Source organism: Mobula hypostoma, chromosome 2 (assembly GCF_963921235.1).
Source record: "Mobula hypostoma chromosome 2, sMobHyp1.1, whole genome shotgun sequence".
Lineage (NCBI taxonomy): Eukaryota > Metazoa > Chordata > Chondrichthyes > Myliobatiformes > Myliobatidae > Mobula > Mobula hypostoma.
The window spans coordinates 211,052,602-211,070,708 of record NC_086098.1 but is presented as its reverse complement, the minus strand read 5'-3'; the positions used below and the strand labels follow the sequence as shown (position 1 = coordinate 211,070,708).

Genomic DNA, 18,107 nt, shown 5'->3' with positions numbered 1-18,107 from the left:
TTACCAGTGGCGACGTAATGGATTCCGGAGTTACGAGTTTGCAGGAAACCCCTCAGTTCAGTCTCGGGACGGGTGCCAGGGTGGTCAAGGCAACGGACTAAACAGGAGGAAACACAGAGGGAATCCCGTTATTTTACTGGAGCGAAACTATAAACACTCTGATCCTTGGGAAGGAAGTGGCGTTTTCCCTCTGTAGTGAGTAAGATCTAGGACAGAAGAAAGTCAGTGCATTGCATGGAAAGCTCGGGACTCGACTGCACTGTTGGATTGCTCCTGCCCTGCATACATAACAGAAAATCTTATCCGCAACTCAGAGCTCAGCTTGAGACACTGATGCTAACAGATCTGCCTGCAAATGTTCAGAGAAGCTGCATGCAGAGTTGTGCCCTATCACATCATGAGATCTATGGATCAAGGTATGGGCCCTTGTCTGGAATAAATTGTATTTTGTATTTTTTTGAAACTCAGAAGTTAATGAAAATCTTCAAAGTATTTTAAATATAGAAATCTTGTAATGACATTAATGGGAAAGTTATAGGGTCGTTATAATGTGATATAATCTTGCTTTGAATGGAAATATTATTTTCAATAAGGCGATGAATAAGTTTCGAATATACCATTTTCTGTGCATTCAAAATAGTTTTAAAATGCAAACTGTTTATTAGCTAGCTTTATATACTGTATATAAAATGTAACGGAAGTTTTTGTAACTGTCGGTTTAATTATGCATCTGCACATTTTGGAAACATCTGTAAGAAGTTCCAGATGTGGAGCCTCCCTAGGCAGTGCTGACGTGAAGCTACTCACTGCAGACGCCTCGGCTCCTTTCAGATGGGACCGCGTAGAATATATAGAACTAGCGGCTTTCGTGAAACTAGGTAAATAAATAGTATGTGCATGACACCATCCGAAAGAAAAAATAAAGGTGCCCGCACCAAATAGCGTCGCCGTCTCCGGACATCTGCGGTTTATACACATTGCTTGGCCGGGTCGTATGTTTCCACGCACAGGAATTGTTGTGATTTTTTCTATAGATATTTGTTTACTTACCAATTAATTTATTTTAATATATTGACTTTGACAAAAATGTGTGGTGTCTCTCACAGTGAAACCACGGGGACTCCAATCTATTGCTCACTTTCACCGCTCCAACTTTTTTTTTCAGCGTGGCTGCCGGCAACGTGGTGGGTGGGGGCTGTCATAACTTCGACCTTGTCCAATCCGAAAGCCTCGTGGCTTCTCCCACACTGACTGTTCCTCAGTTTCTCTCCCTCCCTCCCCCGCCTACACGCTCCGTCCCCAGTCCTCTGATTCTGCAATCTCTCACATTCCGCCTTCAGATTCCCCGTGTCATTCTCACCCCGTCTGTCAGTTCCCCCTCCCTCAGATCCTGTGACTCATTCACACTCCCTGATTCTCTCTTACTCTGTCTGCGCGTCTAACTGGGCACCGTTTTTTTTGTAATATCTTTGAATATATGCCTCCCCACTAATCTCCGCCTTCTAGACAACTGTTCATTAACCCGTTGAATTCTGTTGCCGTACAGTCCTTGAATAACAACAGCAGCAATGTGATTTTCAAAGTGAGTGACGCATTTGCGAAGCCCTGTAAAATGAAAAACCTATCAACAATTTCTCCTGCAAGTAAAAAATAATAATTATTTTATAGGTTGATACTAGTCTCGTTCACAAATAGGAAAAGATCTTTATATGTTAAAAAACATGAGACCATAAGACAGGGGAGCAGAATTAGGCCATTCAGCCCATTGGGTCTGCTCTGCCATTCCATCATGGCTGATTTATTATACCCCATCATCCAGGTCATGCTCTCTTCCTGCCACCAGGAAGGAGGTACAGGAACCTCAGGTCCCACACCAACAGGTTCAGAAACAGTTATTACCCCTCAACCACCAGGCTCTTGAACTAGAGGAGAAAACTTCACTCACACAGCTCTGAACTATGCACTCACTTGTAAGGACTCTTAAACTCAACTCAATATTTATTGCTTATTTCTTATTCTTATTAATTTGATATTTGCACAGTTTGTTGTCTTCTCCCACCTGGCACTTATCCATGCAAGCTGAACAAGTGCTACACCTGCCCCTACAGCTCCTCCCTCACATCCATTCAGGGCCCCAAACAGTCCTTCCAGGTGAGGCAACACTTCACCTGTGAGTCTGTTGGAGTTATCTACTGTATGCAGTGCTCCCAGTGTGGCCTGGATGAGACCTGACATAGACTGGGAGACTGCTTCGCTAAGCACCTACACCCCGTCTGCCAGAATAAGTAGGATCTCCCAGTGGCCACACATTTCAATTCCATTTCCCATTCCCGTTCTGACATGTCAGTCCATGGCCTCCTCTACTGCTGCAGTGAGGCCACACTCAGGGTGGAGGAGAAAATCTTATATTCCATCTTGGTAGCCTCCAACCCGGTGGCACGAACATCGATTTCTCAGACTTCGGGTATTGCCTCTCCCACTTTCACCATTCCCTATTCCCTTTTTCCTCTCTCACCTTATCTCCTTACCTGCCCATCACCTCCCTCTGGTTCACCTCCCCTTCCCTTTCTTCTATGACCTTCTGTCCCTCTGTCCTCATCTATCAGATTCCTCCTTCTCCAGCCTTGTATCTCCTTCACCTATCAACTTCCCAGCTCTTTACCTCACTTCTTCCCCCCCCTCAGTTTCACCTATCACCTGGTATTTCTTTCTTTCTCTCCAGTCCTGACGAAGGGTTCATTCCGAAATGCCGACTATGCTGTTTTCCATAGATGCTGCCTTGCCTGCTGAGTTCCTCCAGCATTTTGTGTGTGTTGTGTGTCATCTTTTGCACATTGGTCATTTATCTATTTCTCTCATTTGGATTTTACATTGTTTAAATTTACTGTGAATGCCAACAAGAAAATGAATCTCACGGTAGTATGTGGTAACAAATATGTACTTTGATTATAAATTTACTTTGAACTTTGAACCCTTAACCTCATTCTTCTGCCTTCCCCCCATACCTTTTGACACCCTTACTAATCAAGAGCCTATCAATCTCCTCTTTATATATACCCAATGACTTGGTCACCGTAGCTGTCTGTGGCAATCAAATCCACAGATTCACCACCCTCTGGCTAAAGAAATTCCACCTGATCTCTGTTCTAAAGGGATGTCCTTGTATTCTGAGGCTGTGTCCTCTGGTCCTAGACTCTTCCCTCTATAGGAAACATCCTCTACACATTCACTCTTTCTAGGCCTTATGTAAACTATATATGTTTCTTTTAAAGTACAAACAAACTTACAGGAACTTCTCACCAGTAAGTCTGCAGAAAGTATTTAATATGTACAAGATTCCAGTTCTTTTTAGTTTATTGGTGTTGCCAGGACACGTGAGAGGACTGTATGTGATGTAAGTGCTCGAACAGTGGAGTGTGAGTGTATTATTTTGCATGATTAAGATAGGATTAAATGAAGATGGGAACCCAGCACAATAGGGGCAGTAACTTGTCCCTTCGTTTGGTGCATTATCTTTTACCTTTCTGTCACCTGATGACATTGGATTCTTGTTTCAAACAGTGATGACTTGAGGCTAGTTTTATTAAAGCAGTAATGATGATGGATGTAATGCGAGCAGCCTTATTCTAGGCAACCACCCAGATTTATGTGGGCAGTTGTGTCATACAGTTGGATAGATGCTAAAATTACAGAAATGGGTGGAGATTTTTGGAACAATGAACTACAGAATATTTTGCCTTTGTGTGGCCCCTTGGCTCCAGGGGAAAAAAAAATGGGAAAGCCCGCTTAGGTATGAAATTATTACTTAGTCAGCAAGGATCACTAGATAATTGATGGAACAGTTGACCTCAGCAGATTTAACCCCTTCTTGGCACATGTGCATCAGTTGAAATTGTGATATCCCTTTTACTTCAACATAAAGATTGATGTAATTAGCATAAATCAGATGAGACTGACGATAGGCTGGAGACGCAAGACAGATTCTTGAATCCAGAGCAAAAGCAAGATGTGGAGGAGTTAAGTGGGGCAGGCAGCATCTGTGCAAGGAAATAGACTATCAACATTTTGGGCCGAGACCCTTCATCTTGACTGAAAGTTAGAGGGGAGATTGTATAAGGAGGTGAAGAGAATTAAGTAGTAAAAACCATAGCAACAGTAGAACCCTGCGAGTGCTTAGTATCACAGTGAGGAGGTTCCAGTGGTGTTTACATGATGCAATGGTGGAACAGACTCAACGGACCACACAACTTAATTCTGCTCCTATGTCTTAAGATCTTATGAGCTGACTTACTGATTGGCTGCTCTGGAAACTGTAGCATCCCTCATTGAGTTTAAAGCTGGCAAAACAGTGTGTATTGCCTGCCTGAAGTTACTCTTGAACTTGAACAGTTGAAGCCATTCCGATAGTGCTGGTGAATAAACCATACTTACACCACAAGAGATCTTCACTCCATTCACTCTTCCCCTAATTTGCAAACTCCACCTCACACCCTTCTCACCTTAGTCCTAATTCCACCCAACTCAACTGCCGCCCAAGGATCATCTTCAGCCTGAAGCGGGATCAGTCCTCTCACCCGACACCAAAGCAAATGCCTCTCTCTGAAACTCTTGCCAATCTCCCTGTTGCCTCATAGACACTAACTTCAGTGGGTCTTGACAGTAGGGTGCAAGTATCCAGAATTCCAGCTCCACCATCAGGCCAAAAAAACGAGGGAATAAATACTGTAAAAAGACACAATAAACTATTCCAAAGGAAACAGAGAATGGCCCAATGTATGCAGTTTAAATAAAATAAATCTTTTCTAAAGTCCAAAGTAAGTAGGGAAATGTATGGAAATCCATGTGTGCCAAAACTTCATTCAGTGTGAGACTCCAAAGTGTATTTCTTCTTATACGCTGATACTTCTGGTTTTTAATGGCTTCACGAGCAGAAACTAATATCATAATTATAATTTCTTGCACTCTGACCAGTCTGCTGTCATAACAGGGAGCAACTGTAACTCCAGGATATCACTCTGAAACCTATGTGAGGGGCAGGACAATAACAGCATTTAGAGGGTACTTGGACAGATGCATGGATAGAAATGTTAGAGGGATGTGGGCCAAATGTGAGCAAATGGGACTAGCCTAGATGGGAATCCTGGTCTTCATGAACTTATTGGGCCAAAGTGTCTGATTCTATGCCTGTGACTCTAAGGTTCTAAGTCTGTACTGTCCATTCAAACACTAATCCATTTAAAAAAAAAACTCTCTTTCATTCACAACAACCCCTGCTCTCCCCCCCCCCCACCAGACTATATAATTCACCAAGACACTGGGGCAATTTACCCAGGCCAGCTAATCTACCAACCCCCATGTTCAATTTAAATTGCAAGTTCAATTGTAACATTTTAGAGAAGTTTGGATTGAACATGGATGAGAGAGGTATGGAGGTCTATGTTCTCAGTACAGGTAGATTGGACTAGGCAGATGACCTGCATGGACTAGACAGGCTGAAGGGCCTATTTTCATGCTTTAGAATATCAGGCCATAAGACGTCGGAGCAGAATTAGGCCATTCAGCACATCAAGTCTGCTCCGCCATTCCATCATGGCTGATCATATAACTACCTTCGCGACATATCCTTTGCTGCCCAGACCAATCAGGAAATGATCAACTTCTGCCTTAAATATCCGCACAGACTTGGCCTCCACCACAGTCTGTGGCAGAGCATTCCACAGATTTACTACGCTTTGGTTACACAAATTCCTCCTTACCTCTGTTCGAAAAGGTCGCCCCTCAGTTTTGAGGCTATGCTGTCTGGCTCTGGATACCCCCACCATAGGAAATATCTTCTACACATCCACTCTAACTAGTCCTTTCAACGTTCAGTAGGTTTCAATGAGATCTCACCTGCCTTCTTCTAAATTCCAGTGAGTACAGGTCCAAAGTGTTAAACACTCCTGTGTTAACCCATTCATTCCTGGAATCATCCTCGTCAAACTCCTCTGGACTCTCTCCAATGACAACACATCCTTTCTGACATTTGGGGCCCAAAACAGTTGATAATACTTCAAGTACAGCCTAACCAGTATCTTACAAAGGCTTAGCATTATCTCCTTGCTTTTATATTCTATTCCCCTTGAAATAAATGCTAAAATTGCATTTCCCTTCCTTACCACAGACTCAACCTATAAATTAACCTTCTAGATGTCTTGCACGAGGTCTGATGTTTGAACCTTCTCCCCATTTAGATAGTAGTCTGCACTATTGTTCCTTTTGCAAAAATGCATTATCATACATTTCCCAACACTGTATTCTATCTGCCACTTTATTGCCCATTCTTCCAATTTGTCTAAGTCCTGCTGCAATCACATTGCTTCCTCAGCACTATCTAGCCCTCCACCTATCTTCCTCTCATCCACAAACTTTGCCACAAAGCAATAAATTCCATTATCTAAATCATTGACAAACAATGTCGAAAAATAGCAGTCCTAATACTGGTCTCTGAGGAACGCCACTAGTCATAGGCAGCCAACCAGAGAAGGCCCCTTTTATTCCCACTTGCTGCCTCCTGCATGTCAGCCATTCCTCTATCCAGCCCAGTATCTTCCCTATAACATCATAAGAACTTATCTTGTTAAGCAGCATCATGTGTGGCACCTAGAACATAGAACATAGAACATAACAACACAGTACAGGCCCTTCGGCCCACAATGTTGTGCCGACCCTTAAACCCTGTCACCCATATTATCCCCCCACCTTAAATTCCTCCACATACCTTATCAAGTGTCTTCTGAAAATCCAAGTAAATGATATCTGCTGCCTCTCCTTTGTCCATATTGCTTGTTATTCCCTCAAAGAACTCTAACAGATTATGTCAGGCAAGATTTCCCTTTACTGAAACCATGCTGACTTTGACTTATTTTATCATTAGTCTCCAAGTATCTCAAAACTTTGTCCTTAATAGTAGACTCCATCACTTTTCCAACAACTGAGATTAGGCTAACTGGCCTATAGTTCCCTTTCTTTTGCTTTTCTCCCTTCTTAAAGAGTGGAGTGACGTTTGCAATCTTCCAGTCCTGCAGGAACATGCTAGAAACAAGTGGTTCTTGAAAGATCATGACCAATATATCTGTTATCTTTTCAACAACCTCCCTCAAGACTCTGAGTTATAGTCCATCTGGTCCAGGTGGCATACCTACCTTAAAACCTTTGCATTTGCCTCACACATTTTCCTCCGTAATAGCAATGGCACTCACTCCTGCTCCCTGACTCTCATGGACCTCCGGCATACTGCTAGTTTTTTCCACTGTGAAGACTGTTGCAAAATATCCATTAAATTCATCTGTCATAACTACCTTACCAGCATCATTTTCCAGAATATCAACTCTCACCTCTGTTTTACTCTTTATATAACTGAGAAAGCGTTTGTTATCCTGCTAGTATTATTGGCTAGTTTGTCCTCATATTTCAACTTTTCTCTTCTTATTGCTTTTTTAGTTGCCTTTTGTTGGATTTTAAAAGCTTCCCGTAATTCAACTTCCAACTCACTTTTGCTACCTTAAAGACCCTTTCCTTGGCTTTTATGCTGTCCTTAACTTCCCTTTTCAGCCATGGTTGCCTACCCCTGCCACTTGAGAACAACTTCTTCTGTGGGACATAGCTTTGAGAACTATTCCCAGAAACTTTGGCCATCTCTGCTCTGCCATCGTACCAGCCAGTATCCCCCTGCAATTGACCTGGGCAAGCTCCCCTCTCATGCCTTTGTAATTCCCTTTATTCCATTGTGATACTGCTGCAGTAGCTTATGCTTTTCCCTTCGAACTGCAGTATGAATTCAGTCATATTATGATCACTGCCTCCTTAGGGTTCCCTTACATTAAGCTCCCTAATATGATCTGTGTTATTGCACAACACCCAATCTAAGATAACTCAAGCACAAGGTGCACTAAAAAGCCATCTTGTAGGCATTCAACAAGTTCCCTCTCTTGCAATCCGACACCAACCTGATTTTCCCAGGAACATATGATATTCTAGTATGTACTCCAAATCTGAGATTATAAATCATCAAACTCCAATGGGCAGGTAGCTTCCTCACGAGGCAGATCACAAATAACAGTTACTTCTGTATAACCTATCTGTTTCATTATTAGCAACACAAACAAAATGCTGGAGGAACTCAGCAGGCTGGGCAGCATCTATGGAAAAGAGTACAGTTGACATTTTGGGCTGAGACCCTTTATCAGGACTGGAAAAATAGATGAGAAGTCAGAGCAATAAGGCAGGGGAGGGGAGTAAGAAGTACAAGGTGGTAGGTGATTGGTGAAACTGGGAGGGGGGAGGAGTGAATTAAAGAGCTGGGAAATTGCTAGAAGAGATAAATGGCTGGAGAAGGGGGAATCTAATAGGAGAGGATAGAAGACCATGGATGAAAGGGAAGAGCACTAGAGGGAGATGATGGGCAGGTAAGGAAATAAGGTGAGAGAGAGAGGAACGGGAATGGGGGAATGGTGAGGAGGGGGCAAGTTGGAGAAATCAATGTCCATTAATAGCCCACACTCTCATGTTTGTTTTATTATTATATCAGATTATGGGATCATATATGTGAATACTGCAAAGAAATGGTTTTGGTGATATCATCATGCTAAAGCATAAAGAGGTAGAAATTTGTTCTTGGTCATATGTATGAAATATATAATAGCTGAACTCTGTTTCTAATTTTCAGTTGCATTAAGATAGATAGAAGTGAATGTAAGGATGAAATTATAACCCATTTTTCTGTAGCCGCTGACATTTTAACAATTAATCTAATTATATCAGATATTCCCAACATCAAAACTTAGGAATTCCCCAATCTGGAAATAGTACAAAAAGTTCTATAGTCTTGTACCTTGTACAAGATTAGCAGTGCAAACCTGCTGCAAATCTCTGAGTTTGTAATGTCAGTTTAATACTCTGCTGAGTAATCTTCCAAAGAAAAAAAATACCTTTTAGTTGGTTGTAGGCATGAGGTATTCTTGCTGAAGTTAACCTTTTGTAATTATTGGTTTAAAAGATGAAAAGTCAACACAGGAATGCGATGGTGGGTGATTCGGGGCTGAGGTTGACTGTTGAGAATTAGTAGAGTGATGCACACCATGGAGTTGAAAATTGTGCAATGGTCTTCTGGGAGCGTGGAAGAGTTATCAAAAGGAGGCATGAGGTGGCTGTCAAGTGGGAGGTCAGATTCTGCCTCATGCCCACAATTAGGTAGGGCAATGGCAAAAGGACAGCATTTGGGTAGAGCTGAGTTGGGTGGGACTAGGACTAGGTGAGCATATTGCCAATTAGGGTAAGAGTGTATGGATGGCCTATGTGAGGCGATCTTGATTAGTAAGTATGTTTAATAAATCTAAGGTATATATCACTGTGCTGGACTCCCTGTCCTGCCATCTGCTCAGAGAATTCTCCTTTAAGTAATGGATAAAGCTTTTCTTCATTTTGGATCTAAACAGAAGGCTTATAGAGTTTCTTAGTCAATTGTCTATTTAATGGAGGTCGGGATTGAGGACGTGATTTTAAGTTTAACTCTGTTTGGTTTCAAGTTAGCCCATTGCTTTGCCTTGCTTTTAGTTAGTTGCACGGTGGGTTTTTTTTGGGGGTTTTTTTTTTCTTTTTTTCCATTGATATATATAAAATTTAGTATACTATTATGTTATCTTGGTTTCTTATGCTTAAATTACATTGTAGTATTTTCTTTTTGGTATTCTTATCTTTTGGAATTTTATTATACTTTAACATTGTATTAATGTTTATATGGCTTACCTTTTTTGTATACTTACTCAATAAAAAGATTTAAAAAGAAAGAAAGTCAATTGTCTGACAAATATGAATTGACAAAACAACTACAGCTCCAAAGTAACCCTGTTTACTTCCTCACTGACCATAAAACCATCAGACATAGGAGCAGAATTAGGCCATTCAGCCCATCAAGTCTGCTCCGTCATTCCATCATGGCTAATCCAGATCCCACTCAACACCTGCTTTCTTACCATATCCTCTGATGCCCTGATGATCAGGAAATGACCACTTTCTGCCTTAAATATATGCATGGACTTAGCCTCCACCACAGTCTGTGGCAGAGCATTCCACAGATTTACTACTCGCTGGCTAAAAAAAATTCCTCCATACCTCTGTTCTAAAAGGTGCCCCTCAATTTTGAGGCTGTATGAAGGACAGTCACCCACCAACTTTGTGAATGGAAAATCTTGGAAGTGGCATTCAAGCATGCTTGCCATTGGATGCATCCCATCTGGGTTCCTCCATGTATCTGTGTCTGGAGTGGACTGGTGGGTGTCAATAAGCCAGATCTAGACTGCAGCTTCATATTTTCCATTAAAGCTTTCCACAATATCTACAACTGCATTGTAGAAAAAAAAAATAAGAGGCTCTATCAATTACCAAGCAAATGAATTATCACAGGAAAGAAAATCACAGTCTTATGGAACTTAGATTATTTCCACCTTTTTCCATCATGAACGATTTTTCATTGAAATGGAACTACATAGTGTCCAAAAGCACAGTGCTTCATGCTCCAGTTCAGAGGCAATATTACTTTCTGATTTTAGGTAATAAAAGGCATCCGTTAGTCTTGCGAGACCATGGATCTGTGCCTGGAAAGTCCTCACTCTCCAGGGTGCAGGCCTGGGCAAGGTTGTATGGAAGACCGGCAGTTGCAAGTCTCCCCTCTCCACGACACTGATGTTGTCCAAGGGAAGGGCGGCAGTGTCGTTGCAGAGCACTCTGTGGTTAAGTGCCTTGCTCAAGGACACAACACGCTGCCTCGGCTGGGGCTTGAACTCACGACCTTCAGATCGCTAGTCGAATGCCTTAACCACTTGGTCACATGCCCACAGCAATAGATGCCATAATAAAATAACAATTAGTATCCCTTTAGTACCTAGATAATAAGTAGCTAGGCTAAACTGATAAATGATTACTACTGTTGACATAGAAATTGACCAGATAATAATTACAGGTTATTGTCTTAAATGAGCAATATATATGTTGTGGACATCCAAATACCAATAATAGAAGCAATAATAAATGGAGAAAAAGAAACTTTAAACTATGCAATTGCAATATCTAGTACTGATTTAAATGTTATTAATTGTTCAAATCATAAATGCTACCATAATCAATAAAGATTTTGAAACTCTTTTTGCTTTGTGGGTGTAAATTGTATGAAGGGTTTCAATTAAAATTCTGAAGCAGTAGGACAAATCTTGCCTATTTATATGTAATCCGGCAGTCTGAATTATCTTTTTATGAATAATGAATTTTATTTATGATACACTTAACAGATTAAAATATCTTGCACTGAATTTTAGGAAGAATATAATACCTCTTGATGTATAAAGATAAACATTTTGTAGCACAGACCAAAATTAGCTGATTATAGAGGCATTAGTAGTGATCTTTCAAGAATCAGTAGATTCAGGAATGCTTCAGGAGAACTGGAAAATTGCAAATGTCCCTCCACTCTTTTTAAGCAGGGAGTGAGGCAAAAATCAGGAAATCATAGATCAGTTAGCCTGACTTTAGTGGTTGGACAAGATGTTAGAGTCTATTATTAAGGATGAAGTTTTGGGGTTACTTGGAGGCACATGGTAAAATAGGCCAAAGTCAGCATGGATTCCAAGGGGAAATCTTGTCTGACAAATTTGTTGGAATTATTTGAGGAAATAACAGGTGGGATAGACAAAGGAAGGTCAGAGGATGTTATTTACTTGGATTTTCAGAAGGGCTTTGACAAGGTGCCTCATGTGAGGCTGCTAAATAAGATAAGAGCCTATGGTATTACAGGAAAGATGCTATCTTGGACAGAAGATTCATAATTCAAAGTAAATTTATTATCAAAGTATGTATACAGTATGTCACCATGTACTACCTGAAGAATCATTTTTTTGCAGACATTCACATCAGAATGAAGAAATACAATAGAGTCAATGAAAAAGTACACATAAACCAACCAATAAGCAAAAGAGGACAAACAGTGCAAATAAATAAATATTGAAAATATCACTTGTAGGGTTCTTGAAAGTTAGACCATAGGTTATGAAATCAGTTCAGAATAGAGGTAATAAAGTTATATGCTGGTCCCAGGACAGATCCTCTGATTTGATAACACCAAGGAATTTATAGTTACTGATCTTCTTTCACCTCAGATCCTCTAATGAGGAGTCACTCATGGACCTCTAGCTTTTTCCTCCTATAGTTGATAGCAGCTCTTTGGATATACTGATGCTGGATGAAAGGTTGTTGTGGTGGCTCTAGTCAACCAATCTCTCTCCTATATGCTGATTTGTTGCTACGTTTGATTCAGCCAAAACAGTGGTGTCATCAGCAAACTTAAATATGGCACTGGAGCTGTACTTAGCTACACAATCATCAGGGGATAACTACTGCCTTGTTGTGCACCTGTTCTGATGGTGATTGTGGAGGAGATTTTTTTTTAGTTTAGATTATGAGGACACTCAGTCCTCGTTTATTGTCATTTAGAAATGCATGCATTAAAAAATGATACAATGTTCCTCCAAAATGATATCACAAGAAACACAGGACAAACCAAGACTAAAACTGACAAAACTGCATAATTATAACATATAGTTACAACAGTGCAAAGCAATACCGTAATTTGATAAAGAGCAGACCATGGGCACGGTAAAAAAAAGTCTCAAAGTCCCAATAGCCTCATCATCTCACGCAGGCGGCAGAAGGGAGAAACTCTTCCTGCCATGAACCTCCAAGCGCTGCATACTTGCCGATGCAGCACCATTGGAAGCACCCGACCGCAGCGGACTCTGAGTCCATCCGAAAACTTCAAGCCTCCGACCAGTCCTCTGACACAGCCTCTCCGAGCACCATCCTCTGCCGAGCGCTTTGACCCCGCCCCGGCCACCGAGCAACAAGCAAAGCTGAGGGCTCGGGGCCTTCCCCTCCGGAGATTTGGAACCACACAGTAGCAGCAGCAGCGAAGCGGGCATTTCGGAAGTTTCACCAGATGTTCCTCTGTGCTCTCACGTCCATCTCCATCAAATCAGGATTGTGCACGGCACCTACTTGACAAATAACAGACATCACCACCGGAGGGGCTGCTGCGAGCTGCATCACGTCGCCATCTTCTGCTCTCCCTTTTCTTGATTTTGTTGACAATCCTTACTAACTGGGATCTGCAAGTGAGGAAATTGAGGATCCAGTTGCACAGAGAGGTATCAAGGCCTAGGTCTTGGAGTTTAGTGACTAGTTTCAAGTGCGTGATGGTGTGGAATGCTGTGCCAGCCTGTTGTGTGCATCTTCATTGTCTAGATGTTCCAGAGCCAGTGAAATGGCATCTGCTGTTGAACAGTTGTGACAGTAGGCGAATTGGAATGGATCCAAGTCACTTCTCAGGCAGGAGTTGATATGTTTCATGACCAACCTCTCAAAGCACTTCATTATAATGGATGTAAGTGCTTCTGGACAACAGTCATCGAGGCAGGTTATCAAGCTCTTCTTGGGCACTGCTATGATTGAAACCTTCTTGAAGCAGCTGGGTATCTCAGACTGCTGAAGTGAGAGATTGAAGGTGTCAGTAAACACTCGAACCAGTTAATTAGCACAGTTCTTCAATAGTTGGCCGGGTAGAACACCTTGGCCAGATGCTTTCTGTGGGTTCACCCTCTTGAAGGATGATCGTTGGTCAGCCCCCGAGACTGAAATCACAGTGTTGCGGAGGCTGTGGGAGTTTGTTAAGGTGCCTGCCTGATCTGTCAGCCAAAGTAAACATAAAAAGCAATGAACTCATCTGGCAGTGATTGGCTGACTGGGAATAAAGCAGGCCTTTTTGGGTTGGCTGCCAGTGACTAATGATGTTCTACAGTGGTCAGTTTTTTTGGGACCGCTTCTTTTTATGTTATATGTTGAACACCGGTATGATGGATTTGATGGCGTTGTGGCTAAGTTTGTGGATGATACAAAGGATTAGTGGAGGGTAGATTTTAGGAAGTAGGGTGTCTGCAGAAGGACTTGGGCAGAATAGGAGGATGGGCAAAGAAGTGACAGATGAAATACAGTGCACAAAACTGTATGGCCATGCACTTTAGTGGAAGGAATAAAAGTATAGATTATCTTCTAAATGGGGAAGGAATTTAGAAATCGGAATTGCAAAGGGAGTTCGAGTCCTAGCGCAGCATTCTCTAAAAAGCAACCTGCAGGCCGAGTCATCGGTAAGGAAGGCCAATGCAATACTAGCATTCAATTCCCAGGTTAGAATAGAAAAACAAGGATGTAATGCAAAGATATTATAAGTTATTGGTCAGACCGCATGTAGCATTTTTGCGAGCAGCTTTAGTTCCCTTATCCGAGAAGAGATGTGCTGGCATTGGAGAGGGTCTAGAGAAGGTGCACGAGTATGATCTGAGGAATGAAAGGGTTAATGTATGAGGAGCATTTGTTGGCTCTGGGCCTGTACTTGCTGGAGTTTAGAAGAATGAGGAAGATCTCATTGAAACCTACAGAACGTTGAAAAGCCTAGTTAGAGTGGATGTGCAGAGGATGTTTCCAATAGTGGAGAGTCGAGGACATGAAGACATAGCCTTAGAATACAAGTCATCCCTTTAGAACAGAGGTGAGGAGGAATTTTTTTAGCCTGAGGCTAAATTCATTGCTAAAGCTGGTTCGGGAGGCCAAGTCATTGGGTATATTTAACGAGGAGGTTGATAGGTTCATGATTAGTAAGAGCATGAAAAGTTATTGGGAGAAGGCAGGAGAATAGGGTTGATGGGATTATGTGTCAGCCATAATGGTAAAACAGAGCAGACTTGATGGGCCAAATCGCCTAATTCTGCTCCTGTCTTATGGTCTTATGGTCTAACCTTTTCTAGTCCATTCAGTGCAACTGAATCAGTGATAAAGTGCATTTGCTTTGCAAAACCTTAGCGCAAAAACACTTCTCTACAGCATACTTGTGATTGCTTAGCGCACAATCTGCTACATTAGTTTAAAATTATGACAAATTACATAGGTTCGCATTCAATGGGAATTGGACAGAGAAGCACCAGTTTGAAAGTTTGGTTTTGTGTCTAGTTACCAATAATTGAACAAGACAAGAGATGCTAAAATAGGCAGCTTACTAGTTTAACACTTAAAGTGCAGGCTTTGTGAAGCAGCGCATCTGGGATCCACACACCCACTTTATCCGAGGGTATGGGATGAACAGATTGTTGCTCAATTGCAGATCTCTAGATGGCTGCGGGACTAGTGAGGGAAATTCCAGGAACTAGATGTCTTGTTAGAGAAAATCAAGGGAAGAAGTGATGATCTAATCTTACGGAAGAAAGAAAATCACTTTGGCCTTCACCTTCTGTTTTCTTCCCTCCCGCAGAAGCTGACATCATTCTGCCTGTTCTCCTCTGAATCCTCTTGCAAGCAGCACAAATTTCCCATGACCAAAAATTGCCTTTTCTCTGGGTTTACTCCTATAAAATGTCCAATTATGTATGGTTGTATAATAATAAGTAAGGTTGTCAGGAAGTTTCCAGACAAAATATTGTTATAGTATTGCAGAGTCTCTTGATTTGACTGAAAGGTCAGAAACAAGAAAATATCGACAGAAACAAGGAAAACATTGAGAGCACGAGTATAATTTTACATATTGCTTAAGGATCTCAACATAGAATTTTCTACAATTTTTCAGCTAGTTGCAGGTATAGAAAGACATGAATTCACATTCATGTCCAACCATGGCATCTTTCAATATCTTACTTAACAAATCTTTAAATATGACTAACTTAAAACATACTCAAAACACCTGCTTCCAGTTTTGAGGCCCAGGGCTCACTGAGACTCATGGGGACTGAAAATTGTGCCTCATTTTAAATGGGAGACTACTTTTTATAAAACAGTGACACCCGAGTTCTATGTTCTCTTACAACAGGACATTTCCTCTCTACATGCATTCTGTCAAGATCCCTCAGGACCTTGCATGTTTCAATCTTCTAAATTCTACTGGATACGAACCCATTCTGTCCAACCTTTCCTAATTAGACAATCCGACAATCCGCCTCTTCCGTGGATTCCTTGAAAAATGTGATGTTACTTTAAATGCCAACCATCAGAATAGCATGTTGCCTCTTTAATATCACTGACAAGCAACTTGATAGTCAATCACCTTCAGAATCAGCTGCCAAGTGGGCATTATATCTGCTTTACCAAGATGGACTTACAGATACATATAGCACAGAAGCAGCTACTTTAACACACCACATCTATGCTCACTATCAAACATCCATCTACATATTGTTTTCCTCTTGTGTTCCATTATGTACGTCTCCCTCAATTTTCCTGCCACTCACCAATCAGCTCATCTTCAGTACATGGGAGAAAACAAAAACAAGGGAAACCCACGCAACAACTGCATAGATAACAGCCAAGGACAGGATGAAAACTGGGTCTCTGGAGCAGCGAGACAACTGCACTAAATGCAGCGCCACCATGTGCCATGCACTTAGTAAGCTAAAATGATCGACATTGAAGTTGTATGATTGTCAAATTGCCATTGGTGGAGCTCTTTCTTTGAGCACATGCAGTAGATAATTGCATGATGTAGTACAAACTTTGTATTAGATATTAGCTCTGACCCCATCTTGGCCAGCTTGGAGATTCCTTAACCCCAAAAGAACATGAGCTTAACTATTTTTTAGCTTTTATATTGTGATTCAATGAATCTAATCTAAAAGATATTTTAATATAAATTACTTTACAGAAACCTTCACTTGCTATTTATTTTCAGTCTTATACGTCTAAAAATATTTTTTCCCTGAAGGAAAACAAGTGCTTACAGGTCATATGGCAGCACTTCAGAAATTTCACTGAACTCCTCCTGATGCAAGGCCCCCTTTTATCACAGAATAATGCCAATTCCTATACAACACTGTTTTTGGAGCTTTGCATTGCAACTTAGAACGTAGAAGATAGAACATTACAGTGCAGTACAGTCCATTCGGCCCATGATGTTATGCTGACCTTTTAACCTACTCTAAGATCAACCTAACACTTCCCTCCTATATAACCCTCCATTTTTCTATCGTCCATGCACCTATGAAGAATTTCTTCAATAAACATAATGTATCAGCCTCTACCACCACCCCGGCAGGGATTTCCACACACCCACAACTCTCTGTGTAAAAAAATTACCTCTGATATCCTCCAACACACACAAAATGCTAGAGGAATTCAGCAGGCCAGGCAGCATCTATGGAAAAAGTATAGCTGATGCTTTGGGCCGAAACCCTTCGGCAGTTTAAATCTTCCCAGCATCTGCCGATTTTCTCTTGCTTGTGTTTTGATATCCTCTCTACGCTTTCCTCCAGTCACGTTAAAATTATGACCCTTTGTGTTGGCCACTTTCACCCTAACAGAAAGTCTTTGACTATCCATCTATCTATCCCTCTTATCATCCTGAACTCCTCTATCAGGTCACCTCTCATCCTCCTTCACTCCAACGAGAAAACCCCCAGCTTGCCCAACCTATCTTCATAAGACATGCCCTCTAATCCAGGCAGCATCCTAGTGAATTTCCCCTACACCCTCTTTAAAGCTTTCCTATAATGAGGCAGCCAGAACTGAGCACAATATTCCAAATGTAGTTGAACCAGGGTTTTATGGAGCTGCAGCATTACCTCGCGGCTCTTGAACTCAATCCCCTAAATAAGGATGGCCAACACACCATCCAACTTCTTAACAACCCTATCAACCTGTGCAGCAACTTTGAGAGAATGATGAATGTGGACCCCAAGATCCCTCTGTTCCACCACCCATTTCAAGAATCCTGCTATTAAAGGTTCAAAGGTTCATTTTATAATCAAAGTATACAATTCTGAAATTCTTCAATTCTCTGGGTAGCCATGAAAACAAGAAAGAAAGAAAGGCAGCACGATCATCACCCCCAAATCCCACGTCCATGCAAAAAAAACATGAACAAAAGTGGAACAGGCACATCAACCCCGAAATCCCTCCTCCCCGCACAAAAAAACGAGATGTTCAGGTGAAAAAAATACAGAATATAAAAACTATAAAACTGAAAGAAAGACATTATACTCCCAAGT

At 41.5% G+C, this 18,107-nt stretch overlaps 1 protein-coding gene across 1 annotated transcript in view; it reads left to right on the top strand.

Annotated features, from left to right (window-relative positions):
* The first annotated feature begins 232 nt into the window (after nucleotides 1-232).
* nfatc2a (nuclear factor of activated T cells 2a) overlaps nucleotides 233-18,107 on the top strand; it is a 167,405-nt gene continuing 149,530 nt past the window's right edge. The window contains exon 1 of the mRNA XM_063041478.1: nucleotides 233-416. Within this exon, the coding sequence (XP_062897548.1) occupies nucleotides 356-416 (61 nt within the window). The 5' untranslated portion in view covers nucleotides 233-355. The remainder of the gene's footprint in view (nucleotides 417-18,107) is intronic.